General features: G+C 46.0%; 1 protein-coding gene across 3 annotated transcripts; it reads left to right on the top strand.

Moving 5' to 3' along the window:
* Positions 1–27318, top strand: LOC113840223 (E3 ubiquitin-protein ligase TRIM36). 3 transcript variants are annotated; one of them, XM_072031137.1, is made up of 10 exons: positions 1–125; positions 8374–8608; positions 15705–16030; positions 20024–20170; positions 21286–21381; positions 22277–22530; positions 23143–23267; positions 23417–23710; positions 24000–24297; positions 25820–27318. In XM_072031137.1, the coding sequence occupies exons 1-10, from the start codon at positions 63–65 to the stop codon at positions 26172–26174; spliced, it is 2193 nt and encodes a 730-aa protein (XP_071887238.1). In that variant the 5' UTR covers positions 1–62; the 3' UTR covers positions 26175–27318. The 3 variants fall into 3 exon arrangements, with proteins under 3 accessions (XP_071887238.1, XP_071887237.1, XP_071887239.1); XM_072031136.1 differs by having other exon boundaries at positions 15687–16030; XM_072031138.1 differs by lacking the exon at positions 1–125 and adding an exon at positions 7503–7750 and having other exon boundaries at positions 15687–16030.

Raw genomic sequence — 27318 nt, 5'->3', positions numbered from 1 at the left:
CGCCGGCCGGGGCGCTGCCGCCCGGCCGCCGCCGCTCCCGCAACGCCCCCGGCGGCTGCGGCATGGCGGGGGCGCCCGAGGGCGGCCGCTTCGGCTACATCGCGGAGCTGCTGGAGCGAGGAAAGGTAAGGCATGCAGGAGAGGGGGGCGCGGGGGGCCGCGCCGGGACCCCCCTGCGGCCGGGGACGGGGCGAGGGGCGCGCCCCCGGGGCGCCGCCGGGCTGGGATGGGGCGGGCGGTGCCGCCTCCGCCTCCTCCTCCTCCTCCTCCCGGCGTTTCCCACGTCCCCTACGCCTTTATCTCACCTTATCCTACGTTATTTTATTTATTTTTATTTTATTTTTTATCTCATCTCATTAAAATTATTATTTTTAGTTTTATTTATTCTATCTCATCTCATCTCATTTCATTATTTTATTTTTATTTTATTTATATCATTTCATTATATTTTGTATCATTTCATTTCATTTTATATAATTTTATTTTTTATTTTTATTTATTTTATGTATACGATTTCTTTATGTTTTGTGCTATTTCATTATTATAAATAATATACGTGCATTATAAATAATAATGCGTTATTATTGACTATATCATCCTATATTATTATAACCATCATCATTGTTCGATTATTTATTTATTTATTTGTTTATTTATTTATTTTGCTTGTTTATTGGTGTGCCTCTGAGCGCGATGCATTTTGTACGCCCGCTTCGCCCTCGCAGCACACTCCTGCGGCCGCCGGTTGGAGGCCCAACAAAACCCCCGCTGTGCGGGGCACTGCTGGGCCCACCAGCTCGGCGCCTGGCACTCGTGCGGCCCGTCCCTGCGCTGACCTGTGGACGTGGGGCTCCAACGGGGCCGCACGCGGGCTGGCAGGGTGCTGGGTGCTTTTCCTGTCACCCACGGTTGGGCTGGCTGCGGGCAGCGCCGGAGCGGGAAGTGGCACCCGCAGGAAATGATTCAGGGCTTGAAAATATTTTGAGGGAAAGTAGCCAGTGCATTGCTCACAAGAAGGGGGTCATAAATCCAGCTTCTCGTGTTTGTGAGCTGCTGGTGCATATACAAAGCAGAAGGAGCTTCTTCTCCCCTCCCCTCAGAGACTCCGCTCTGACAGGTTTAGAAAACACGAAGCAAGCGCTGCATTTTTAGCCTTAAACCCAAGAGTGACAAACAAAGGGGTTATTTGGAAGAGTCTGCGTGTTCTGCACGCGTCCTGTGTCAGCTCCAGAGGTGCCTTTGCACGCTGCTGTTCGTGCCCACCACAGACTCCCCGTCCCCCTCCCCTCTTCCCAGTGCAGGCCCCTTGGGCCTGGCTGAGAGAGGGCCTGCCCCAGTGATCTGCTTATGGCCCAGCAGGAGCCATGCCCAGGGCGCCTGGGTCAATTTGGATGGCCGGGTCTTGTTCCCGTCCCATCCATTTTACATGATACACAAAATCATGAAGGGTTTCAGTCAAGAAACCCCTTTTTGCCCCTGATTTCCCTGCGAGAGGGTGACAGCCTGTGCTGCCTGTGCTGGTAGCTTGGATCAGACTTCCCTCCACGAGAGCATATGCCTCGATAGACAGCCGAGTTCGCACGTCGGAGTGAAATGTGCATGTTTACTGCAAACAGTGCTGTTCCTTGTACGCAGAGCATCGCATTGCCAAGTCCCAGCCCCAGGGATGCTTGACGTGTGTGAAGGAAAGCGGAGCAGTAGCTGTCCTGTGACCTTTACAGACTTTCCGTAGTGGCGGTCACTCTGCCCCCGGCTCTCCAGGGGCCACCTCGGAGGCCTCCTGCTTTCCGTGTTTTCCGCTTGCATGTCTTTACCTCCAGCCCGGGGTTTAGATTACAGCCCCTTTGTAATTTATTGATGTTATCCAGGAGCCGAGAGATATTCTGCTGCGATAATGAAGCTTCTTTCTCGGGTGACATAAATCATGCTAGCGAAAGGATGCTTCTGTGTGGTAAACCGTACGTGCTTAGGAGCAGGGTATTATTGCTTACAGATCCCATTACCCCAGTTTTGCCTTTCCAAACCTCTCACATCAATAAAGCTGTTGCAACAAAGCCGGGGAGCGCTAGCGTACTCTGCATTAACTGCTAAGCATCTGGTTTTCTCCAAACAAAGAGCTCCTGTTAGGGAAAGAGGATATATCACCAATTCCTTATTCCCGCACGCTCCTGTCCCTGCGGTGTGACATCCCAACAGGTATTAATTCCCTCCCTGCACACCAGTGCCTGCACCCTGGGCACGTTATCTTTTTTGGCAGTCACAATGTTTTTCCACTTAGCTTGTCAGCCCTCACACCAGGGCAAATGATTGCATATTGCTGTCCCCCAGGGGGACATCACTTCGCCAACTCGTTATCTTTCCTAATGATTTGTACTGATTATTCCCCTGTGACTCTGTTTCACAAGTTGCACGTTGTACCTGGGACACAGGGACGCGTGTAACACTTCTAGCCCCAAGAAGGCAGTCCTCGTGTAATCCATACACCCACGACATCTGCTTAGGCTCAGTACAATGCTCTGTGAGATATCCTAGGCCCCCAAGGCACCTGTCACAAACGTCACAGTAGCATCTGAGCACTCCCAAATATCCCTGTGAGATAGATTAACAATCAAGTGCATTTTATAGCAGAGGCACTGAGGCATTAGGAGATTGTATGACTTTCAGGACTCTGAAATCCCAGTTCAAATCACAGGAAAGGACTGTCATAAAAGTGCCATAATATTATAGAAATGGTTTCAGGCTTCTTTCCTTCTCTTTACTTCTCACCGTGTGTAAGTTTCCTTTTGCAGCAGTCAGCCACATGAACACCCCTGCAGTTATTTACCCTCAGTCTACTCAGAAGTGTTTTACTTGCACAGACCTATGTTTCCTTCATTGGAATTCATCTGTGTCTCTTGTAGCTTTAACTTCAAAGTATTTTTAGATGCTGTGAATAAATATTTGTGTCTGATGGTCTGATTGATAATAATACTCGTCCCTTCTTTAGAGCCATTTCAGGCATTTTTCTGCAAGTGGAATAAAAATCAGTAAACCAATATAAAATAGTGTGAATTTCAGAGAGAGGACAGCAATACTGGCACCGTCCTTGTGCAACAGCTATTGATTTTGTTGAAATAAGGATCTCGGTATACTCTGGTTTTTAATCAAATCCCTACTCTTCTCTGTTCGTATCTCATTCTTTTGCTCTGCTCTAAGATGTATTCCTGCTCTCAGTATGGTTTGCAGAAACCAAGAACTTGTCATTTATGAGGAATGGAATAAATAACATTTCTCCAGAAGGAGCCATTTAGAGAAATGGACAGTACTAGATACAAGCCCCTGATCCCAAATGATATGAACATGAGAACTTTCTGAGAATAGTTTTAAAAGCGTTTGAAATTCTGCATGTTCTCCACCAGGACCCTGCAGGTGACACCAGTTTCTGTCCCTGTCTTCTGCCTGGTTTTATATAGTGACTGATACACAGCTCTCTTGTGATGGCATTTCTTCTTTCCCCAGGTGGGGGTAAAGGATAGAGCTGGGCAGCGGTACAAAATTGAATCACATGAGGAGCTGCAAAAAGGAAATAAGCAGAGATTGCTGCTGGGACTTGGAGGTTTGCTCTGAGCTGCCTGACTCACGTGAACCTGTTGAACCCCTCATCCTTCAGAAGAAAAGCTTTTCATATTTCTTAATGAGCAGAAAAGGACTTGTCTACATTTTCAGTCCCCATGAAGACGCTTTGCTTTAAGATGAATTTTACTCCTGCTCACAGAGCATCAAGATGAGTGTTTGATTATGTCTGTGTTGAGAGGAGTGCTTATGCAGGAAGGTGACTTGGGTTGAAAGACTTGGCTTAAAAGAGCTGTAAAGGTAACGGGGAGTTCAGTTTCAGGTAACAGCTTAAGCCAGGTATTGTAGAGGAGCCTGAGTTTGAAATCCGGTGGCTAAGAGGAACTAAAATCCAATTTGCCTGTCTTTGCAGCTTTTAATCTGAATTACTTATCTGGGCTAGTTAGCCTGTGTGTGGAAGGTGTGTTTGCAGGCCTGCCCTCACTGTTTCGGCAGTGGTTCTCTGAGGAGCTGACAAGAGCAGGGGATGTGGGGGGGCGAGGGTGGGCTGCCCCTGTGCGATGGTGGTGGGGAAAGCAGCCACCAGAAGTGAAGGAAGGAAGGCAGCAGGGCAGAACAGCAGCCCACCCTCTACAAACGTCTGTATTTTTCATGCTTTTCACACCGTATCTTACATAGCATCAGAAACCAAGCCCATGGGAGAGCTTCCCGTAATTTGGACTTCTTATACATAAGGTTCTAAATCCTTTTAAAAATAAGTCCTATATTTCATTTCTGCTAAACAGTAGTATTTATTCACAGGTATGCTTCTCTTCCAGAATCCTGTAAGACAGAGCTAGAAGGTATTTCAGTCTGAATTCTGTATTCTTTTAGGAAGCCTTTCAGTTGTAATTCTTTCATTTTCTCAGCAAGTAATTACAAGGAAGGGAGGGAAACAGCAGTGTCCTCTGTGCAGACTGTTGCCTGTGGCTGCTCCTTGGATCCCCTGATGCTGTTGCTCGCCACGCGTCCTGGACGTGAAACAGAATACTGTACACACTGCACAAGGTGGAAAAGCCAAGATATACTGATCCAACACAAATCCTTTCCAAACCTGAGCACAGTCCTAAAATGCTGGCAGTTTGATGAGCACAGTCTTTATTGGCTGAGCACTCTGTGCAGCAGCAGCAGCTAATGTGACCTTCCAAACTTGTTCGGTCCAGCTGATCAGGTTATGGGATTCGTTAGGAAACCCGTCCGACCATGAAGGCTGTGGGCCTGTAGCACTTCTCTGCATGGTAGATAAACAACCAGAACCAAAGGATTAGGGCTTGATAGTTTTAAATTTATGCCCAGAAATCCTCAAGAGATCCTTAATTTTACTTTCAAACACCCGAGCTCTGTGGGCTCTTGCTGGCTGTTTGGGATGACGCAGCTGAATGGTAGCTGTCAGGAAGACAACGATGAGCCTGTATTCCTAAGCCAAAATGGACACATTTGTCTCAGGAAGCATAAAGTCCAGCCTTATTGCTGAGCTAACCATGCGTCTTTCAGCCTGCAGGACTGAGTAAGTCCTGGGGAAAACAGCGATCTTCAAGGCTGAACTTCTCGAGGCTGAGTAGAGAAGCAGATTTCACCAGTGACAATTTACAGAGAGGTGTAAATATGGTCTAAAACCCCACAGCTTCCACCCTGGCAGAAAATACTTTCCATTGCATGGAAAGGAAGGTGTCTGTCCGGTAGCTCAGTCCCCAGGACTGTGCCTGTACTATCGTGTGTGCTCAGGAACAAGTCTCACACGGCATCCTGTTTGTTTCTGCTGTGTACACATTGGCTGTGCTGTGGTGTGACTCTCCTGCCAGCCAGACAGTGGTTCGGTTCAGGAGACGAGTGCAGGATGCGAAAGTAGTGCAAACAAAATTGTCTTGGAAAATTTGGTAGTGACTTTGAGCATGGCTGCTGAAGGCAGTGAAGGCATTGCCAGGATGTCCTGAGCTCTCTGGGTCAGGTCTGTACTGCTTAAAAAAAGTGCAGGACCCTGATCACAGACCAAATACTGTCAGAGAAATGCAGGATTTTTCCAGCTAACTGAAAACTTTGCTCATCTTTGAATTGCACTGATAATTAATGCAGATGAGTGCATGGGAGAGTGCTGGGTAGTCCTGGTTAAATGAACGAGTGAATTCAACCTCGGGGAGGTGGCAGAACAGGGGTGACAGCCCCTGCTCCCCTCCAGTTTCAGCTGCAGCTCCCAGCCAGGCCCCCCGGCTGAGGGTGGGAGTGAGCTCTGCAGGATGGGCTGAGCCACCTTCATTCTTTACAGGGATTCCTTGGTGTAAAAGAAAGCCCTTGCTAGCACAAGAGGTGTCCAGCTGATGCATGCGTGTCTCTGGAAGCAAAGCAGACGAGCAGGGCCGACACCTGTGGCCACGCTGGTCTGACCATTCCCTTCCGCAGAGGCCAAGAGCAGGAGTCCCTTCTGGCCGTGGCTTCTGCTCTTACTTCTTTAACTTACCAGTGATCCCTAACTGTTCTCCTTTTCTCTCAGCAACTCAGTGCTAATGCAGCTTTTGGCACATGTCTTAACATGGTGGTGGAGTAGGAGGAGGTGGTAATTAAAATCCTGCTCTAAAGTACCCTGAAGCCAGAGCAAACAGACACAAGCAAGTTAATGCCTTAACGATCTGTCAGGGGATTGAAGAGTCACCCACATGTCCTGACCGTAAAAGCAGCTGGCACGGGGATGCCCCTGCGGGGCTGCGGGGAGACTGGAGCCAACGCGTGCCCCAGGTCTGCCTGCCCTAATGTCAGCCTTTGCTGGCACCACACCACTGGCATGTGGAGCAGGGCGGTTTTCCTGGCCCAAGGCAAAGTCCCTGACACTCCTGAAGGCAGCAGCAGAGCCAAACTGGCTTCATTCTGGTCTGCGGAGGAGAGTTTGCTCATTTGGACCCAAGTTGACCACGTCCAGTGTCGGCAATGAGCAATGCGCTAATGCAGTAAAGGGCTTCTTAAAAGCAACATCCTTTAAAGCCTGCCTGTAACATTTGGGGATAATAGCGGAGATTCGGGGATGACATTTTTACTCACAAGCTCACAGATGGCTGCACAAAACCCGGTGGGGAGGCGGACAGCCCAGCACATCCCTGCCAGCCTGCTCTGCCCCCTCGCTGGTTAGGTGGCGCGTTTCGGCCTGGATACACACAGCGCCCATCATAGCGAGAGCACCCATCTACTTGGATGAATTTGGTTCTAAACTAAATGTGAAATCAAATTTTTTAAGTGTGTTCTCTAAATAACGTTCTTTGTAGTGCTGGCTACGTGAAAAGATCACCTCTGGCTCCGTAACTCCAGAGTGAAATTTTCCGTTCAGACCTCACGGCCAGGCTGCTGAAGCCGCCATGAACGACCAGAACCCAAGCGAGCCTGATTTCAAGCCCGTTTTCCTGACTGACACAAAGTGCGACTCTGAGAGCAGAAGCGAACTTCTTCTCCTTGCGCCTGGCCTCTCAGGCAGGCTATGCAGTAACGCGTGGGTCAGGGTTAGGGCTTGCTGAGTGGGCAGCGTCTGGAGATTGCTGCAGTCCCCCTGTTTGCATGGACTGAACCTCCGCTTGTGCAGGGCAAGGACACCACACGCCTCAGCTTGGAGCCTCAGAAACAGCCTCGGCAAGGCGGCTGAGGGGACCGCAGAGCCCTGTTTGCCCAGCTGTGGGTGCAAGGGGCGCGCTCGGGGTGCGGCTGAGGCGAGAGGCAGGCTGTGGGGACGGGACGGGACGGGACGGGACGGGACGGGACAGGGCGCTGTGCTCCCGGGGGGCTCTGCCGCCGAGGTGGGGGGGGCCCTGGGCGCTGTACCCCGAGGTGAACGGGCAAATGTCGGGGTGCCGCGGCCGTGTGTCCACACGGCAGGGGTCGTGCGGAGGGGGCCGAGCCCAGCCGAGCCGCGCCTGCCCCCTGCCGGGCCGCTGCCGCCGGGCGTGGCCGCCCCCCGCGGCTCCAGGTGCCGCCGCCTCCCGCCCACCATTGTGCGGCGCCGCGCCCCGCTCGGCGGCAGTGGGCGGGCGGCCTCCGTCCCTCCGCCGCCCTCCTTCCCTCCCTCCCTCCTTCGCTTCCCTTCGCTTCTCCTCGGCCTCCGCCCTCCCCGGCGCCCCGACAGCCGCACAGGGAGGCGCCGGCAATGGAGGGCGACGGGCTGGAGCCGGAGCCGGAGCCGGAGGTGAGTGCGGGTGCGGGGGGCGGCGGTGTCGCCGTGTCGCCACCGTGCCCCCCCCCATCCCCTCCGTCCCGTCCCGTCCCGTGCTGTGCGGCTGGGGCTTTGACGCGTTTATTTGTTTATTTACTTATGTATTTATTTGTGTATTTATTTTGACTTTTGGTGGGACGAGCGAGAGCAGGTGGCCCCCGTGGTGCCACCCGGGGGTGGGGGGAGCTGCGGGCATCGGGGGGCAGGCGTGCAGGGCTCGGGCTGTCGGCCGGGCGAGTGGGGCTGCTGCTGAGGGGCGACACGGTGGCTTGCAGCTCAGCAGGTCCCTAGGTGGCCACCCGGGCTGCTCCCCGCCTCGGCTTGCCTCCCCCTGCAATGCAGACGTGACCCAGAGCTGAACCGCGCAGGGCAGCCGCCTGTGCGTGTGGCCTGGAAGGAGCGCTGCCACTGCCTTCATCCGTGTTCAATAAAGCTCTGCTGGCGGCGATAAGCAGGGCAGCACCTCGCAGCACCTCGCAGCACCTGCAACCATCGCTCGGCAGGGCTGGGGTTTGGGGGCATGCACGGGCGCGACACGCAGCGAGCCCTCACGCCTCCAGCACTCGCTCCTGTTGTTCCCCCTTTCTGCCATGAAGGTTGCCACAAAGAGTATTGAAAGAGAGCTCATCTGCCCAGCGTGCAAGGAGCTGTTCACCCACCCGCTGATCCTGCCGTGTCAGCACAACGTCTGTCACAAATGCGTGAAGGAAATACTCTTCACACTTGAGGACTCTTTCGCTGATGGGGGGTCTGAATCCTCTAATCAGAGCAGCCCTCGAATCCGGATCTCTTCTCCCAGCATGGATAGGATTGACAGGATTAGTAGATCAGGTATGTATCTGAATTTTGCACGTTTTTCCCATTCGGCGTGTTAGGCTGACTCGAGATGAAAGGTATCTGCATTGGTAAAATCTCTTCTCACTGCTGCTGACACAGTTGAGTAGATGACTTGGGGATAGTGCAGGTCTTGTGCGTTCTGTGGAAAGAACAATGGGAATGCTTTAATTTTAAGGACGATGCACTCCATTTCATACAGAATACATTTGTCTTTGTGGCATCTCGTAAATGCTTGTAGTCACTGTGTTTGTTTATTCCTTTATTTCAGTTTCTGTTGAGCATCAAGTTGTAGATTTCAGCAATGTTGTCGGTAGCACTGTTCAGGCCGTTCTCCCAGATTTTGGCCAGCCCAAATTCTGCAGTTAGGACCTGCCTCCGAGTCTTTGCAGACTTGACAAATTACAGTGTTCCCTACCCATTTCTTGATATTTGCAGTAAATTGTTTTCCACAGATGGTGATCGTTGTGTGGTTGAAGAACTGGAGGACTTGACTGTGAGAAGCAAGTGCTAGCAGCTTCTTTCAGCGTGGTCTGCCTGAGCCTTTAAGGAACACTTGGCTTGAGAATTCATAATGCTCTTTGTGATACCATAATATACAGATTTTGACTCTGCTCAGCTCTCTAATCCGTCGGTAATATGATCGGCTCTTACACATACATTGGAAGTACTTTGTGTGTGCTATGCTGAACAGAAACCTCACCTTGGCTTTTAGGCTTCGTGCTGAAAAAGTCATCTGCTATAAAACCCCACTGCAGTGCTCTGGGAAGTCACTCGCAAGACACGCCCTAAATCTGTATCTTGCACTTCACAGATCACAAACAATCATCTTCCCCTTCCCAATTCTCAAAGTTCAAAATCACTGTATTCTCTTAAACAACACTTATCTCATTTATACAGATACTCTTTCCAATGAGTCTAAGAAGCGAACGCTGCGTCTGCCATAGCTTGGCTGACTGGTGCTTATACAAGGTGAAGGAATCCCCAGATGGGGTGGGCAGGTATCCCCGTCCCAGCCCTGTTTTCAGGGAGTGGGATGGGTAGCCCTGTGGTTGATGTGGCCACTACACGCAGTGCACCCAGCCTTTGTAGCTGCGGCTTGACGCAAGCTTTGCCTGAAGGGGCTCCTGGCAGCCTGGGAGGTGGTCCTTTCTCCCCTGTCCAAACCTGCCTTCAGCTTGCTCCCCATCAGCCAGTTTCAGCGAGGACCTGACACGCTGCGGTCCTTCCGTGGTGCATGGCACAGCCCACACCCTGTGCACTGAAGGAGGCAGAGGCTCTGCTGAGAAGCTGACACTGAATTACTGCAAGGAACCAAATGCTGTCGCATCCTCCTGTGTGGCTGTAGTGGAAGGGAGGAGCGAGGAATCTCAGAGACTTGAGAATTAGGGTTTGAAGAACAGAGTTTGCAGTTCTGCAGTAGTTGTTGACAGCCTTTTTCATGAGGTTTTGTGTCACGGCTTTATTACATCCTTAACAGCAGGGTAGGAAAGACTCATTTTTGGTGCTCCTGCCCCCTGAGATCTGTGCAATCAGTTTATTGCAGGCGTTGTCCTCTTCAAATCCACAGCTGTCCGCCACCGTCCCAACAAACTGATCGGCAGTAATGTGTGGTATCTCCTGAACTGACCTGTTAGCTGAGGGAGAGAAATGCTTTGCTAACATCTTTGTCCCCGTTTGATGAGCAGCAGGGGAGTGCTGGTCCCTCGAAATAATGGGCTTCACCCCGTTCCCCCAAAGAGCATTGGGCAGAGGCACATCATAGGAGAATTACCATCCTAGACAGTTCAGATTTGCAAAATGAAAAGCATATGGAAATGGGAGCTTTAAAGAACACATTTGGACATTCAGTTTATGCTGTCTTTGCTTCTGATGTTACAGGCATTATAGCTCTTTCACTCTGTGGAGTGTGAGCTCTGCCCTCACAGGTTTGGTACCGATAACATTCATCCAGCTTGCAGCTTACATTTGTACCACTCACATCCTGCGTGTGAAGAAACTACATCCCCTCGCTTAATTCGTTCTGTGATCCTCAGTGGGGTTGATAATGTAACAGTTTCATAAGAGCACAGAGACACAAGGCAACATCCAAAGTGGGGCTTCATATGTATACCAAAAACCACAAGAATTTCCCATCGGGGTGTGCAGGGCATGTCACTGTCTAGTCATCACATTTGACAACGTGTGACATCTTTCTCCTGTTGTGTTTTTTTTTTCTTTCTTTCTTTTTTTTTTTTCACATAAGAAATCCTTACTACCTGCATGAGGAGTACAACCTATTATAAATGATTTTGGCATTTAAATGCTTGAGTGCCAGAAAGAACTGGTCCACGTTCTGTGGTTTTTGTGCACGCACAACTTGCATTTACAAGTACAGTTTATCTTAAAAAGGCCACAACTCGTAGTTGAAATGGAGTGTGTGTTCTTAAAATCTAATGTGCTGGTTAAAAAAAACAACCTGTGTTGTATATAAAATAATTTTGACAAAAAATTGCTGTATACGAAATGAAAATGAAGGGTATTACTGCTAATCTGTCGTAATGTTAGTGTAATTAAAATGTTGGTGTAGTTAGAATAAAGCATGTGATGTGGTTATGTTGACACTTGTGTAGAATTGATGGGTGATGCAGAAATTGAATGTTTGAAATAGATCTTTTTTCCTCTCCCGTCTCTTCTTTCTCCCTGTTTCTTTTCTGCCTAAATGCTACAGCTGTGTCGTCGTTCTAGGAAATTAAACACTCTTTCATTTCAGCCCTGCAGTGTTTTATCAGCTCCAGGAGGGAAAACAGTTGATGCTCTTCATTTAAGCCATTGTAAACCAATGGTATATCTCTTTTTTTTTTTTTCCCCAATTTCTTAACAGCTTTCTGTTCATTGTTCGCAGCCTCACAGAGGAGGTCTTTTGGGTGGAGAGGTAGAAATGCTTCACTTCTTGTATTGGCTCTAGATAGTTTAGTGTTTAACTCTAGAGTTAAATATTGTTGGTTAGCATATAGCTTTCTGTCAGTGGTCAAGTCCACAAAATGGCTTTTGCAGTGAGCAAAGGTAAAGCAACAGACTTCTATTAGGAAAGCTTTTCATTCTGTTTAGCGCTGACTTAAAGGTCAACTGGACTGAAACTCAATTAAGGGTTGTTTTTTTCGTGTGTGTATGCATGGCTAAACATACTTTGATAGGCGCAAGTAACAAAGGTTCTCTCTTCCCCTTAAAACAAAAATACAGCAGCCAATGCCTACAATTTTTAATTTTCAGGACTTTACACACTCAAGTTTCAGTGTCTTTCTAGTAGTGAAGTGTACTTATTTTATTGATTGTTAACTATTAAGAGGTCATGGTTTGCTTTCACTTCTAAGTGGAAGGTAAAACCAGTTTTCCACTGTATCTGAGCTCTCTTTAATTGCCTCTGATAAAGAAGCAGACTGAAATTTACACCTTGTTAATCCGAGTAGGTAGTTCTGGATCTGGCAATTCAGTACAAGGCCTGAATGCATGAGGAAAACTAAGTATTTCAAACTGATACCCTTGTAGTGTTTGGTGTGCTTAGTGACACAGTCAGGTTGAAGGAATAGCCAGTGTCTCTTGGTTTGAAATATATCTAGTTACTGAAATTGAGCTAGTCTGAGCATCTCAGCCACTGTTTGGGCTTACTATCGTAAATACTTCTTCTTTGGTGTAAAAAAAAAAAGCTTCATGTTACCATAATATTGGCAGACACATGAGCAATTGTTAAAGGTACTGTGTCCTTTGAGAAAGGAATGAACAGAACTAAACACAAATCCAAATTTCATACTTAGTGTGAACAGCAACAGGGCTAGTAGGACGTGGGCATTCGTTTGCCTCAGGTGAAGACTGGAAGTGTCATAAACCAAAGGTAACACAGGACACGGACAGTTCTCAGAAAGCTGTCCTAAATTAACTTTTTTTTGGAGAAAGCACCATGGATATGGGGAAGATTAAAGTATCGGAAAATGATGCTTTGCAGCTGCTGACTTAGTATCTTTTTTTTTTTTTATTTTCTTCCTAAGCATCCATCCAAAAGCATTGATTGAGTTTGGGGTGGCCATAGACATTTACATTTTAAAAAAGTTTTATGAAAAATCCAGTTGACTTTTAAAATATTCCTTTTTTTTTGTTTTTTAACTCACACATTTAACTTTCATGTCTTCCATTATCATGAAATGCTGGTGATACTGTTCACTTGGAAAACACAATTTTATCATTAAGATGTCTTATCCCTTTGCAAACCCTGAGGTTCAGGTTGGGCTTCTCTGCCTTTGAAGTGTTGGCACCTCTGCTCGGTAAGAGGAAGTTTAAGCGTAAGGCATATGCAAGGTTGCTCTTTGACTCGAGTCTTCATATTCTAGTATTTGTGGGTTTGGAGTCTAAGTCTGAGCACATGCTGTGCTTATTTTTTAGGTTGCTCATAGAGTTACTCATTGCAAGTGAAGTGGTTTGTTGACAAACCACAACGGGAGATTTCTTGTGGTGCTTCCTAATACTTGTACAAAATACATACTTGTTGGAAACTGGATTGGCAAAATGTAAAAGACAATATGGGATGGATCTGCGTTTCTCTGAGCCACACATCTTGAGTACAAAACTCCAGTTTCTTGCTGTGTGAAGTGCTTGCAGCTCAGTTTTAGGAAACTGAATGCAAGGCAGATAGAAGGGGTGTGCTCCAAGTAATTTATCACTTCATCATCACTTTCTTTTTAAAACACAAGCATATGAACCTCGTATGCTTGGAGAAAGCAGGCTACCTCATGCTGCATGTTAGCATTAACACTTGTTGGAGGCAAAAAAAAAAAAAAAAAAAAAGGATGTTTCCCTACTTTGAACTGCAGAAGTGGCCGGGCACGCAGGTTTTAGAGCAGGAGGCAGCAAAATTGGCTCTCAGAGAAAAGGGATGAGACATCTTAAGACTTGTGTGGGGCTTCCCTGTGAAGAAGAGTGTCACCAGCTGCTGCCGAGCATGGCTCGTGTCAACAGTCCGATTTTGTCCCACGACTGGCAGAATGAAAGGCCTCAATTGGACTGCAGCTGAGCTCACCTTTGCGTTGACAAACACCAGTCCCACGCGTGAGCCGCCTGGGCCAGGCTTCCAAAGCATGCTCCTGGATAAGAATTTCAGATTGTATTCTTAAACTTGACCACTGCACCATGTTTTGTTTTTTGTTTTTTTCCCTTGTTTTCTTGCTTTGTCATTGCTTGCTCTCTGCTGTAGTGAACTGCTTGTAGGCAGTCCCTGTACATACAACACTGTGCCATTATTTTCTTAGCTTCAGCAAATGTAAGTGCTCTGAATCCCTTTCTATAGCGATTGACTGCATGGCACCGCATGCAAAATCATCCTTTTGTTGAGGCCATTGTACAAGTCTGTGTAGAAGGTCTCTCTGCGTTTCTGTGCACAGTGCTCGCTTGGAGCGTACGTTCAAGATCCAGTTTGTGTTTCACTGCTGTTCTGTGCATTGCATGTGTGTGTTGCTGTGTATGCCAAGTTACAGGTATTGCAGGACATGCAGTTTGGGTAATTAATTCACAGCAAGTAAGTACCAGAAAAAAACAAAAAAACTTAAACCCACCAGTCCTCTGCTTCCCTTAGCCAGAGAGTTGTGCATGGTGACTTGGGTCATGTGTATGGTGTCCTGTAGACGTGATCGGGTGGTTCTGCTCAGAACCTGCAGGAAGGTGTGGGACCAGCTGAGGTGTGAGACTGCCAGCTTGTGCGCTCTTATTCATGCTTCTGGATGTGGTTTCTAAGCTGACGATCACACATAACTATCATGGGGCACATTTCAAAGGCGTTCAAAGGAGCTAGTTCCTTGTGGGAGCGTTGTTGGGTTTTGTGCGTGTTGGTTTTCTTTTTCTTATTAGAGAGACTTGAAAGGGCACGATAGGAAAGGGAGTTGTGAAGTGCTGGGTGAAGCAGCGGCAGAAGAGCAGTGCAAAGCAAGTGTCTTTTTGTCTGGTGTCAAAGGATGCTTCAAAAAGAAATAAGGCATCAACATTTCTGAAGGGAAGGTAATGACTAAGTTTAGATAAGAACAAATTTCCCTTCCTGAAGAAGAACCCATTTCAAGACTAAGAATTCAGGTTTGTCACCTCCATTCATGAACTTGTTAGTTACAGCAGCGTGCACTCCTCTCAAAGGGATTTAAAAACCATGGTCCAGCTGCAGAGGATGATTTTTTTGCTTCTTTACAAGGGGAAGCAGAGAAGGTACACATTAGGCCTATGTGCTGGCTTAGCCTGTTTCAGAAATCCTTAAGTGACTGCTTTGTGATCGTTGTTCCCCTTGGGTTCAGGTAGCTTGAAGAGCATTGTGCTTGCTGTAAATAGCTTTCAGGTCTGCGTGAGGCTCCAGAGGCTCTTTTCGGCTTGCAGCTTGACTCAAGCCTTCAGTCGCTTTATTTGAGAGAGGAGGAGAAAATTGTCTGTAGTTATCTGTCCGTAGTTATGGTTCCCTAATTCAGGGTGGAGGAAACTCTCCAACTTCTTCATCTCAGTGTCTCCCTTGGTATTTGGGGCTTATTTAGCAGTCCTCCTTTATCATGGCCTTTCATCCAGGGAAGGGCTAGTCCCTGTGCTGTGTGTAGCTAACACAGATGTTCCTTAGGTGTGGGAAGGCATGGATTTATTGCTGTGCAAAGCCTCTGGCTGGTCAAGGACACAAGCTGAGGCAGTCCCCTCCACCAAGGATGAGCTCTGAGCAGGAAAGGACCTGTTTGCACTCATGCCTGGCAGTGCAGTGCTTGCTCTGAAGAAGAAGGAGGTGTCACTGTTCTGGCATTGCAAGAAACAAAGCTGCAGGAAGCAGAAGGCAGAATTGGAATAGTTAAATCTGCCTGCACGTAGGATTAAGTTTTAGAGCAGTTTGTAGCGTCCCCTGGACTCAAACGTGACAGCACCTTCTCATGGCAAGCTTACTCTCTTTGGCTTGGCAGAGTGTGTATGAGTTGGTATTGATCGTACTGGTCTGGATGATGTGCTACCGTAGTTTGGAATTGGTTCGTAAGCTCCCGCGCTTCTGCCTTTAAAACCTAAAACTCTTCTGTTTGTGCTCCTTCTAAATCAGGATTTGCTGTCTACACAGGCAGAAAGCGCAATTCACTGACTCCTAGAACAACTCTGTTCCCTTGTCCTGGCTGTCAGCACGATATTGACCTTGGAGAACGTGGCATCAATGGCTTGTTTCGCAATTTAACGTTGGAAACCATTGTGGAAAGGCACAGGCAGGCAGCCAGGGCAGCCATAGCTATCATGTGTGACTTCTGCAAACCTCCACCTCAAGAGTCCACCAAGAGCTGCATGGACTGCAGCGCAAGCTATTGCAACGAGTGTTTCAAAGTTCACCACCCCTGGGGAACCCTCAAAGCCCAGCACGAGTATGTCGGACCAACCACCAATTTCAGACCCAAGGTGAGTACGCTGTACCTTTTGGAATTTGGATTGCTTCTGACGTGTTTGTGCTGCGGCAGGGCCTTTCAAGGACCAGCGTTGCTTTATTGAGTCCTGTGGTCGTTTCTGGAGGGAATCGTAAGCTTTTGTTTTTTTAAAGTAGTTGCTGTTGAAACATACATTGAGAACACACTTAAAGACAATCCTTAAGGGTTTGGAATTTTATTTTTTTTTACTTTGGTAATGGATTGTGTTAATTGTCATTAGAGATGCTTTTTGTGCCTTTTTTTTTTTTTTTTTTTTTTTTAAGACTTAATGATGTTGAATATCTAGAATTGCACTAAGGGAGCCGACCAGGAGAGGTGCCCCCTGGATTTGTTGCTTGTGAATGGAGAGGTCTTGTGGGTGAAGTAGTGATTGGTCACATCTTGGCTGCAGCCACCGTGAAGTAGCTGAGCTTCAAGGCTTTGGTGACAGGAGAAAAACTGCCACCAAAACTTCAGTCCTGGGTGTGGGGCGAGCAGACTTGCGACTGCTCAGGGGACGAGTTGGTAAGGTCCCTTGGGAGCTGCTTTTGAAGGCACTGGGGTCCATGAGTGCTGGTCACTTTTTAAGTACCACCTGTTCAGAGTGCAGGAGCAGGTTGGGCACCTCACAGATGGGGATGCCAGTAAAACAGGGATGTTTAATGCCTTCTTCCCATTCTTTTTAACACCAAAGATGGGCCCTGGGACCTCAGGAGCCTTAATTCAGAGGGGTGTGACTGTGAGAATGACAGACTCCCAGCTGGCTCTGAGCTCGTGTGGGATTTGGTGCATCAGGCACAGCACTGCTGGCTGGTCAAGGGAAGGGATAGTCCTGCTCTGCTCTGTGCTGGTGTGGCCTCACTTTCAGTGCAGTTTTGGGCATCCCAGTATAAGGGTGTAAAACTATCAGAGAGTGCCCTAAGGAGGGCAGCAAAGATGGTGAAGGGTATACCAGGTATGTGAGGAGTGTCTGAGGTCCCTTTGGATGTTTTGAGCCTGAACTTGATCCAACACAAACATCTTTTTCTGGCCTTCCTTCTTGCATCTAGCAGTGGCTCAGGATGGGAGTTCAGGTCTCAGTTGAAATTACACCGTGCAATTCTCTAGCTATAGTAAAAGAGACTGATGTAATGGCAAAATTTCTACTTCACACACTGCTGCTGCGTTCAGACAAAACAGAGTGCCTGCAAATTGACGTCGTTTCTCCTGCAAAGTGTGATGCAGAACAAGGCTGTGCCCTGGTGGATTTGAGTTGTGTGATAAGAGGAATTGTCACGTCTGCCATCCCTCTGGCAAAAGACCACAGCAGACCTTGGTGTCCCAGCATTTGCTGCATACCTGTGGCTGGTGACAAGGAGAGTGCAGTGGGCTGATTTTCATGGATTTCCTAGTGGCAGTGGTGCTCAGGGCTAGCACTTGCTGGAGCAGACCAGCTGTGCTCACGGCTTGCTGGGTCTTGGTCCCATGCAGGTGGTGTCGTGGTGCATAGCTCTACTTGTACATTTTGGGGCAGGGCATAGGGGCAAGGGCAATTAAAAGCAGCCCCAGTAATGAGCTAGTTTCTAGCATAGAGCTCCAGTCCCTAATTTAGAAGGGATGTAGCATAAGGAGAGGCATTTAAGATGAAGCTAACATACCTTTACTCCAGGCAAACATTCCAGGTGCTCCCAGGGTCTGTCCTGAGGGGGGAAGGATTGCATGGCCCCCGAGCAGGCTGACCCTGGTGGTGAGGAGAGTAGGGTCTGACGCACAGCGTGCATTGGCCCAGGTGCCCCTGTGTCCCTGATGGTCCCCCCATGTTCAGGGAGTGCTGATTCACTTCATTAAATTCAGTGTTGTGGGTGGTATAAGAAGCTCTTTACTGGCGCTCTGTCTTCTGAGGCTGGAAGGATTTGCGACTCAAGAAGTAGTGAGCTCGGAGATGGTGGATATCTGGAATGGTGCAGTTCTTTCTAGCATACCCGTTCCAGTTAACAGCAAGCCTGTGCTTGAAATGCTTTGAAATGGGCTAGAAGGTGGCTAATTTTGTGAAACGCCACTTTATTGGGTAAAAGTGAAACTTGGAAATTAGGAGTTTGTGTGCTATCTTCCACCCGTTGATGTGAAATGCTGTACCACACCTAAACTTTGCTTCTGTGGTATCTCAGCCCTCACTGCAGCAGTATTTCTACTCAAAATGCCAAAGCCATCTGATGGTCTCTGTGAACTCCTGCAGGTACCACATGTTGTTAAACTACATCTAGATTAAAACTAGGTTTAAAAATCAGTAGCTGAATTCTGAATTCTGTTGAAGGAGGGCAAAAGGGGGAGAAACAGTTTTGATATCCGTGGCCTTGATAAATCACAGAAACGCTTGATGTAGCTCTTTAAAATTATGGGTGGAAACAGATTTATTTTTTTAAAAAATGAAATTGTAGATACAAAAGTACGTTTATGTTGTGTAAAAATGAATGTCCTAGCAGCAGCAAATTAACTTTACTTTTTTTGAGGAGTGTTTGATTTTAGTCTAAGGAAAGTGCATTTTTTGTTACAGTCCATTTTCAAGGCCAGAACTCAGTATGCGGAGTGTTTGTTAGTCTCCTAAGCAGTGTTCCCAGTCATAACTTAAAACTAGATCGCAGAGCAAATTGCAACACTGGGGGCGTGAGGGGGTCATCTACCTCTTCTACCTCTTACAGCTTGCAGGCTGTAAGCTAGATTTACCCAGGAGGTGAATAAAAATGTGTGGTTCCTATTGAGCGTGGCTGGACGCTGCTGTGGAAAAAGGACTTCCATGGACTGAGATGAGTGCAGTTCCTTAGAGATAACCTGGCACAGTTGATTTTCCCAACAGTTTCCTTTTTTTTTTTTTTTTTTTTTTTTTAAATTAACTAAACAATGAGATAGATGCCTTATCATGTGTGGGATGGCTTATTGTGTTCTGCTTAATGAAGCCTGATGAACCAAGGTGCTAGTGAGACTGGTGTCTCTGGCTTCTGCCCCATAGTCTCAGATAACATTTGGGGTTTGAGAGTTGGTTTCACGGATGGTCTGCGGTTTAGTTTAGTGTGCCCAGGTTTGTGCCACTGGCAATTTTTTTCCCCTCCCTTTTTTTTTTTTTATGTTAAAATTAAGAGATGATATTTTTAGTGGCTCAGCTGCTGGCCATGATGTCTTGTCCTTTCTGTTCCTGTGACCCAGATGTTGTCTTGCAGTGCTTTGGAATGAGGCAAAAGGATTTTCTTAATCTTTTCCCCCCTTTTAGGTGTGTGTATCTGTTGTTTGAGCTTGGAGTTGAGTTGCGCTTCCCCTCCCCTCGCTGAGTAGTTATTCCAACATACATGTTCAGTTTTTGAAAGATGATTTTGCGAGCACCAGATTTTTCAGGCTACTGCTCAAGCTGATACGTGGCGTGGAACTTGGCACGAACAACCTGTAATTGGAGTCAGAAAAAATAAATGAAACACTGGAGCCTTTTGTCTTTAAACAGACAGGGACTGGTGGCGGAGGTTGTATTTCACTCGTTGCTCCAAGACCAGTGGCCGTGTGGCTGAGCCGAGTCTAGTTTAGATGTAAATCATCACAGTCTTAGAGCAACTCTTTGCTTTAAGAAAGGGATCACGTCAGTTTCAAGACAGAACTGAGGTGCTGACCTGGACATGGTTAAATTTGAGAGGGTGGGGTGTGTTGTATATTGCATTTGAAGCCCTGAATGTGAGTACAGGGAGCTTAAGGCATGCAAACCACTTCAGGGATTAGCAAGAGGGTTAATTGCAGTATGGAGGCTATGGGATGTGTACATCGTCATTGCTACATATTTACCTACTGTAGACCTCACTGAAACTGTGTTTCATCTCCTGGATGAACAAATATAAAAAGACAGCAGGTAAAGTGAACATAAAAATAAAAATCCATTGTGGCAGTCAGATGCTGTGGGATTGCTGTTTGTTTTAATGCTTTGCTTTTGGAAACACACCTTCATTCTTTGCTTTCTATTTTTTTTTTTCAGATTTTGATGTGCCCAGAACATGAAATGGAAAGAGTAAACATGTACTGTGAAATCTGCAGAAGGCCTGTCTGTCATCTTTGTAAACTGGGTGGATCTCACGCAAACCACAGGGTAACAACGATGAGCACTGCCTATAAAACACTGAAGGTAAAAGTAAATGTTGTTTGACCCAGCCGTAAGAATGGGAAGAGCACTGAGCTTCTGTTGTGAGGACAAACTGCCTCTGGCAGGAAGCCTGGACGTGTGCTTGGGGGACACTGAGCTAGTCGTGAGGCATGCTGTTGTGCAACGTCTGTTAATGTGCCTATTAACATGACATGGCACATGCCTGAGAAAGCAATTGTATATTCTATGGTGGCTGAAGCATAAACCACTTCAAAGGGCCTCCACCTTAATTTAGCCATCTGTGCAGCAGCGCTGACCCTTTCAGAGAGTTTAAGATGTTAGTGCTTTACAGCCTAGCTCACGCCAGTCAGTGTTTTCAGGTTGGTTTCCTTGTGTGTTGGGTGAGCTGACACCTTAAAGGCAGCCTGGTAAAATATGAAACTGAAGTATCTGTTGGGACATGGTGTGTTTCTGAAGCTGTATAGCTATTGATTCCCTAAGCCTAGTACAACAAGAAAGATGTGCAAGCAATATCTTGTTATCAGCGAATTATTTCAGCTACCTTCTCTTCTTCCTTTTCTTTTTCCCCTTGTTCACAAAAAAGAAAATGGAAGAAACAAAAAAGAAAGTGGAAGAAAGGATGAGAGAGGACAGAGGGGAAAGAAAAGGAAGAGAGAGGATGTAGCTGGGGGGAGACCAAACCTTCCTGCCTTCTGCACTTTGGCCTCCTTGCCTGTTTGCAAGGCTGCTCCTGTACCGATTAAAACTCTTTCAAATGGGAAGTGCATGAGATAGTGCTCCATACCTCTAATTTCTCTAGCAAATGTTTTGAAAAATGAATTAATCAATAGCAAGGCTTTTTTGTAAGTTGTAGTAATGTCCTTCAGGCTCCTGAAGTTTGGGAAGGAGTGAGCCAACTTAGGTCACTGTATCTTGCATGTGCTCCCTGTTTTGCTCAGAAAAGTCACCTGGTCTCCCTCCTTGCTCATCCTGATTTATCTAGCAGTGCTCTGCAGTGTTGCCTTCTGTAACTGTTGGCAGGCTGTCAGCCCTGTAACAAGATAAACCGAACGCTTGCAGGGTGACCACCTGTGCTGGTGGTCAGTTTGGGTGGGAAATCCTTTTTGTTCTGCCATTTTGCCATTTTATTTTGACAGGAAAAGCTTTCAAAAGATATAGAGTACCTCATCAGTAAGGAGAGCCAGGTGAAAGCTCACATCTCACAGCTGGGTCTGCTGCTGAAAGAAACAGAGGTAAGAATGATTTGTTGATTGGTAGGGGATGGTCCTTGAAGGGATGCAGCGGGGACTGGAGCTGTTCCTAGCACAGCTTTTTATTAGCTAACTGAAAATACAAACAATTTCTGTACAGTTTGTGTTAGTCAGTAAAAAACTACGGTAAAAAATTTAGACGACATACGGAGGGAAAGCAAGTTTTAGGTGCTAGTGAAAATGTAATTGAAATAAAGCTTATTTGATACTTTACCCAAGGAAAGCTGGGTTAAACTTCAAGGTCTGTGTATTAATGGCAGTGCACGATTCCTGCTTTCTATTTCTCTTGAGGATATTGCAATAAAGTCAGAATTAAGGACAAAAACTCCCCACAAGAGAGTCAGAGCTGGGGTTGTTCTCTGCATACAAGCTGCACAACTCTGTGACAGAAATTGCAGGAGGTCATGTCCCGGCCCATGTCTTAGTGTAGACCATACCTGTGCTTTATAGTTCTTTTTTTGTAGTTGGGGTGGGCCTGCTGCTGTAAGGGCATACGTGGGAAATAGGTGCAGGCTCCTGATGTAAGATGATAAGGGAAGACGGAAGAGCACCAGCCTCTTGGGCAAGAAGACTTCAGAGGCTGACCTGCTTTTATAGTGCTTTTCCATGAGCTGTTTAGGCAGAGGAATGTCCTGCATAATTCAAGGCGTAATCAGAGGAATATTTTTCTCCCCTTCGTTGGCTGTGTTAAGATGATAAACGCTCACTAGTTTGGGTGCACTGTTGCTTGCATTTTCAGTGCTTAACAGAGCTCTTAAGTCTTGTCACTCAAACAGATGACTAGATTGCTGTGATAGCTTGAGAAACCTTAGGTATATTTCTATACAAAGCCACAGTCCTGTGGAATCAGTCTGAAATGTATTTTGTTCCCTCCTAGTGCAACGGGGAAAGAGCTAAAGAAGAGGCATCTCAGAGTTTTGAGAAGTTAATTCATGTTCTGGAGGAGAAGAAATCTGCAGCTCTTCGGGCAATTGAAGCATCTAAGAATTTAAGACTGGACAAATTGAGAACCCAGGCAGAAGAATATCAAGGTCTCCTGGAAAATAATGGCCTCGTTGGATATGCTCAAGAAGTACTTAAAGAAACAGATCAGTCCTGTTTTGTTCAAACAGCAAAACAACTTCATGTCAGGTACCTCAATTATCTCCTGGTTTAGATGCACGTTCTGTTGTAGGATGCCTGGTCAAACATTCTCTTGACACCTGCTAGCAAGGTTCTGAGTGCAGTACCTTGTATTGCAGAGCCCTGTGACTGGTCCAGGTACAGCTCAGAAGAAATTACCACGTTACAGTGTGCACTGAATGGGTTTTATCCTTCTGCAACATCCAGCCCTGCTTAGTAAAACTGCAATGGGAAGGTGGTCCGTTCAGCTCACTGACACATTCCTTTGTTCAGTGATTATATCAGTTATTTGCAAGTTAATCAAACAGGTCTCTTCTGGCTTTAAACTTTTGATCTTAGTAGTTGTTCTCCATTAGCACTTCACATCTACTTTGTTCTTTGAACATAATGCCCCAAACAGTCAAAAATACTCTGCCATCTGTTTGTTATCTTCACATGTGTGTACAAAAGGCTTTTAAATTTTGAATTTAAATTCTGTCTAGTGAGACAAATTCCTGGGAGACTTCAGTAAGTACATGAAAACAGAACAATTGGAATGCGCTTTTTATTTTATAGCGTTTTTATTTTTAAAAATCCACACAAACTCTTTTCTTTCTTGTGTCTCCATTCGTGTACTTTCAGAATCCAAAAAGCTACTGAATCTCTGAAGAGCTTCAGACCAGCAGCTGAATCTTCTTTTGAAGACTTTGTGGTGGACACTGCCAAGCAAGAACAGATCCTTAGCGACTTGTCCTTCTATTCCAATGGTAAATTACACTCTTAATCTGTGTGGTTCAGATTATTTTTTCTCCACTGTGCTAAGCTGCTGAACAAAGGCTTGTGTGGAAATTCTAAAATAATGCATATCTAAGTATTTAAACTTCAGGAATTTTCTCCTTAATGTTTGGCATTCCAGGTCTGGAAATACCAGAAATCAATGAGGAGCAGAGCAGAATATACAACAAAGCTGTGATTAGTTGGGAGTCCCCTGGGAAGACAGACGCAGCTGATATCTATGTTCTCGAGTATCGTAAGTTTAATAGAGAAGAAGAGAATGTGATGTGGCAGGAGATCGAAGTTTGCAGCAAGAGCAAAGTCATATCTGATCTTGATGACGACAGCAGCTATGCTTTTAGAGTTCGAGGATATAAAGGGTCCATCTGTAGCCCTTGGAGCAAAGAAGTTATTTTGCATACACCTCCCGCTCCAGGTATTGCGTTTTCTTATATCCACAAGGTGCTGAATCTGTAGGTACTAAGAGCTGTTAGGTGATTTCCAGTAGCTTCCAGACTTCTGTTTCATTATTGGTTGCATACATGTGTATAAGCACTGTTAATAAACAGGTTAATTTGCATACCGAAACTATTAGCGTGCATGACATTCCTGCTAGCTTTTAGAAATGAGAATTTCTAATGCTAATGTGTTAAAATGTAGTTTATAAGGGGAGAAGGCCAGAAATACATAACTAACAAGAAATTCTTGGAATACTGTTTTTTCAGTTTTTAGCTTTCTTTTTGATGACAAGTGCGGGTACAACAGTGAACGTCTACTGCTCAACCCAAGAAGAACTGCTGTGGAAAGTAGAGCTGGATTTCCTCTACTGCTAGGAGCTGAACGCATACAGGTTGGATGCTACACAACCCTGGATTACATCATTGGTGACACTGGGATTGCCAAAGGGAAGCACTTCTGGGCCTTTCGTGTGGAAGCCTATTCCTACCTGGTGAAAGTGGGAGTCGTTTCTAGCGCCAAGATACAGAAATTGTTCCATAATACCCATGATGTGACCAGCCCAAGGTAAATTGCAGGCTTGTGCATTATATGTTTTATATAAGGAGATGACTTTTAAAAAAATTATTTTAAAGAGCAAATCTAGTCTCAGTTAATAACTAACATGAACCAAAACAGTGGAAAATAGCTTGAAGCAATATGGCGTGTGCTGGTTGTGCTGTTGCTCTCCCTGCTCCCTGCCATTAGTAGAAAAGTGTTCTAGTTACCCAGGTTCCTTTTATCTTTCTTTTTCGGAAAGGAGTCAGGTTTGTACAGATGTCAAGATGTGTTAGTTAAAGCTAAATGGGGGAAAAATCCATCAGTTGCAAGGCTGAAGCAGTGCTTAATTGTCACTAAGCGTAATTCCCTCAGCACGCTGGATTTGGCAGCCATTCAGAGGTGCAACGTTCACCGTGCGTATCTGTGTGTCTTCGCTGTAGCTTGCGTCACTCACGATGCGTTCCAAGCCACTGGTTTCTCCCAGGCTATACACTTACATACAGCACTGGGAGTGCTACTGAGCACAAGCCAAAGTACAGAGGGCAAGCCAACACAAAGGTTTCCAGCTCTCAGTTACATCTGTAGTAAGCTTGGATGTATGTAGGAGCTGAAGGCTGGGAGAGTATTGCGTGGGGACTCTAACTTTTAATGTAACAGATGTATTTGCTTTCTCCTATACAACATACAAAAATGCCAGTGTCTCGAGTTGTTTAGTCAGATGGAGCCTTTCTGCAAAGTGAGAAATCCAATCCTGATTTCCGGATTTCCTTTCTTCCTTGGTTTCCAGATATTCTTGTGACTTTCAGCTATTGCTCATCCATAAAAGTAAATAAATCACCACCAAAAATGCAAATCTACACAGGACTTGTCTGCACAGAATAATATCGGCTCTTGTGCTTCTCTGGTCTATATCTGGTGACAGAGGCTGGAGGAAAACGTGTAGACTGAGCAGATCTGGCTACAGATTTCCCCCAGCTACCTGCTGGGACACAGGTGTTCAGGGAAGCCTCCAGGCAGAGTGTGATTTTCTTTAAAACTTAAAATATTAATTGTTGTGTTGTGAAGGCAATAAAGTACGGCAGCAGCATGAAAAACTCACCAGACAACATTGATGTTAAATGTATTTATTGATGTTGTTTAACATAGTGTGAATAAAGTTAAACCTATCCTGCCTGTACTGGTGAGTCATATTTGCTAAATTACTTCCCAAGTTAACTAATTTGCTACACCTATAGGCTCTTTAATGATTACCTAGCGTAGATACATTCAGATAAATCTGCAACTTAATAGTTCCTTAGTAAAGCCTTCTGTGGTCTCATTCCAATTAGCGTTCAGCTCTTATTAGGTGTTTCAAGAGGCCCAAGTGAGCGCTCCCCTATGAAATGCATCTTCCCTTCCAGCATAGGTGTATTTTTGCCCCGCGAGGTTTTGTTAGTGATCACGGGTTGTTACCTGCCTAACAGAAATGTTTTCTCTAGTTCACAGAGCTGGCAGTGTGAACAAGTGCTGCCCAAACCTGACAAGCAAATGGTTGTTTTTTCCATTCCAGGTATGAACAAGACAGTGGCCATGACAGCGGGAGTGAGGATGCCTGCTTTGACTCATCACAGCCTTTCACGCTGGTCACTTTGGGCATGAAGAAGTTCTTCATCCCCAAGGCCGCTGCTGACCCCAAGGACGCAGCGAGCAGAGTCCTCCCCCTGCCCTCGTGCCTGGGGATCTGCCTTGACTGTGACAGCGGCAAGGTGGGTTTCTACGACGCTGGCCGCATGAAATGCCTCTACGAGTGCGAGGTGGACTGCTCGGGCATAATGTACCCAGCGTTTGCCTTAATGGGTAGCGCAGCAATTCACCTTGAGGAAGCCATCGCAACAAAGTATTTGGAGTACCAGGATGACCTGTAGGGTGGTGATCTCCTCCTGTGGCTGTTTTGAGATGGAATATGAGAGCAGAGGTGTCCTACCCTAGTTTTCAGTCCTGATTAATTACATTATACCTAAGTGCTGCATACAAGCCTTTGGGTCATGTTTTTGTGGGTTTTTTTTTTGTGCTGGTTTTTTTTTTTTTTTTTCAAGCAAATGATCCAGACACTTCCACCAGTAGGAAATGTTCTTCCAGGAGCTCTCCTGCCTTCCTTATGACCTGTGCAATGCTGATCTCCACAGTCTTTCCTCCCAGGGGGAGGTGGGGAGGAAGCTCAGCTAGCAACCAAAATCACTTGTCGGGATGAAAATCTGCCTTTTATGTAACTTAAATCCTTACACAGTCAGCTTTGCATTTAATAAAGTCAAAGCTGACAATGTGTGATTGCCATTATTCTTTTAAGAAATCTGCCTGAAGCCTCTGAGGGGTGCAACGGTTTCTGACTAACCAATGAGCACCCTGGAGGTGGTTCTGTGAGCACTCTACAACTCTTGCACAAATACAATACAAAGCAGTGAGAAATGAGAATTGCAGCGGAACATTTAGGCTGTTTTTGGAAGGAGGAGATTACATTAGAAGCTGTATTTCGTATATGTTTAATGTGACTGTAAGCTGAAACTCTAGTTCTGACACCTGTTGTATAGTTGGTGGTATAATGGTAAGTTTCTGTACTCTTCCAGGTTTTTAGTGTAGGCTACATAAAATATATAAAGTGCAATTTGACCTTAAACAGACTTTAGAGTCCAAAATCAGAAGTATTTGCATGTGTGAGTAATAGTAACCTGGTATTTAGGACAAAAGCAAAGACCATGACTAATAACATGCAAACTTTTAAAAATTCAGGTACTTCTGTTAATGTGTTTTTAAGTTAAATTTTTAATCTAGTAATGGCTTGTTTTTAGTAATAACGATAAAAATGCACTGATTAAGTTTTGAGACTCAATTTCTGCCTTAAGGGATGTTTCTGTTCAAATTTCTGTTCTTATGTTTAAAAACTGTATCCTGAAGTAGTGCTTGCATCTGTTTGGAAGTAATCTATGTAAACAAAAACCAAACAGTTGAGTACTTGCACTGTTAATTTGCATTGTGGAAAAATAACATCTAAAGTGAAGGATGTTTCTAATA

The sequence above is a fragment of the Anas platyrhynchos genome, chromosome Z (genome assembly GCF_047663525.1).
Source record: "Anas platyrhynchos isolate ZD024472 breed Pekin duck chromosome Z, IASCAAS_PekinDuck_T2T, whole genome shotgun sequence".
In the NCBI taxonomy this organism is placed as follows: domain Eukaryota; kingdom Metazoa; phylum Chordata; class Aves; order Anseriformes; family Anatidae; genus Anas; species Anas platyrhynchos.
Note: the sequence above shows the minus strand (reverse complement) of the source record. Positions and strands in the feature narration are given on the sequence as shown.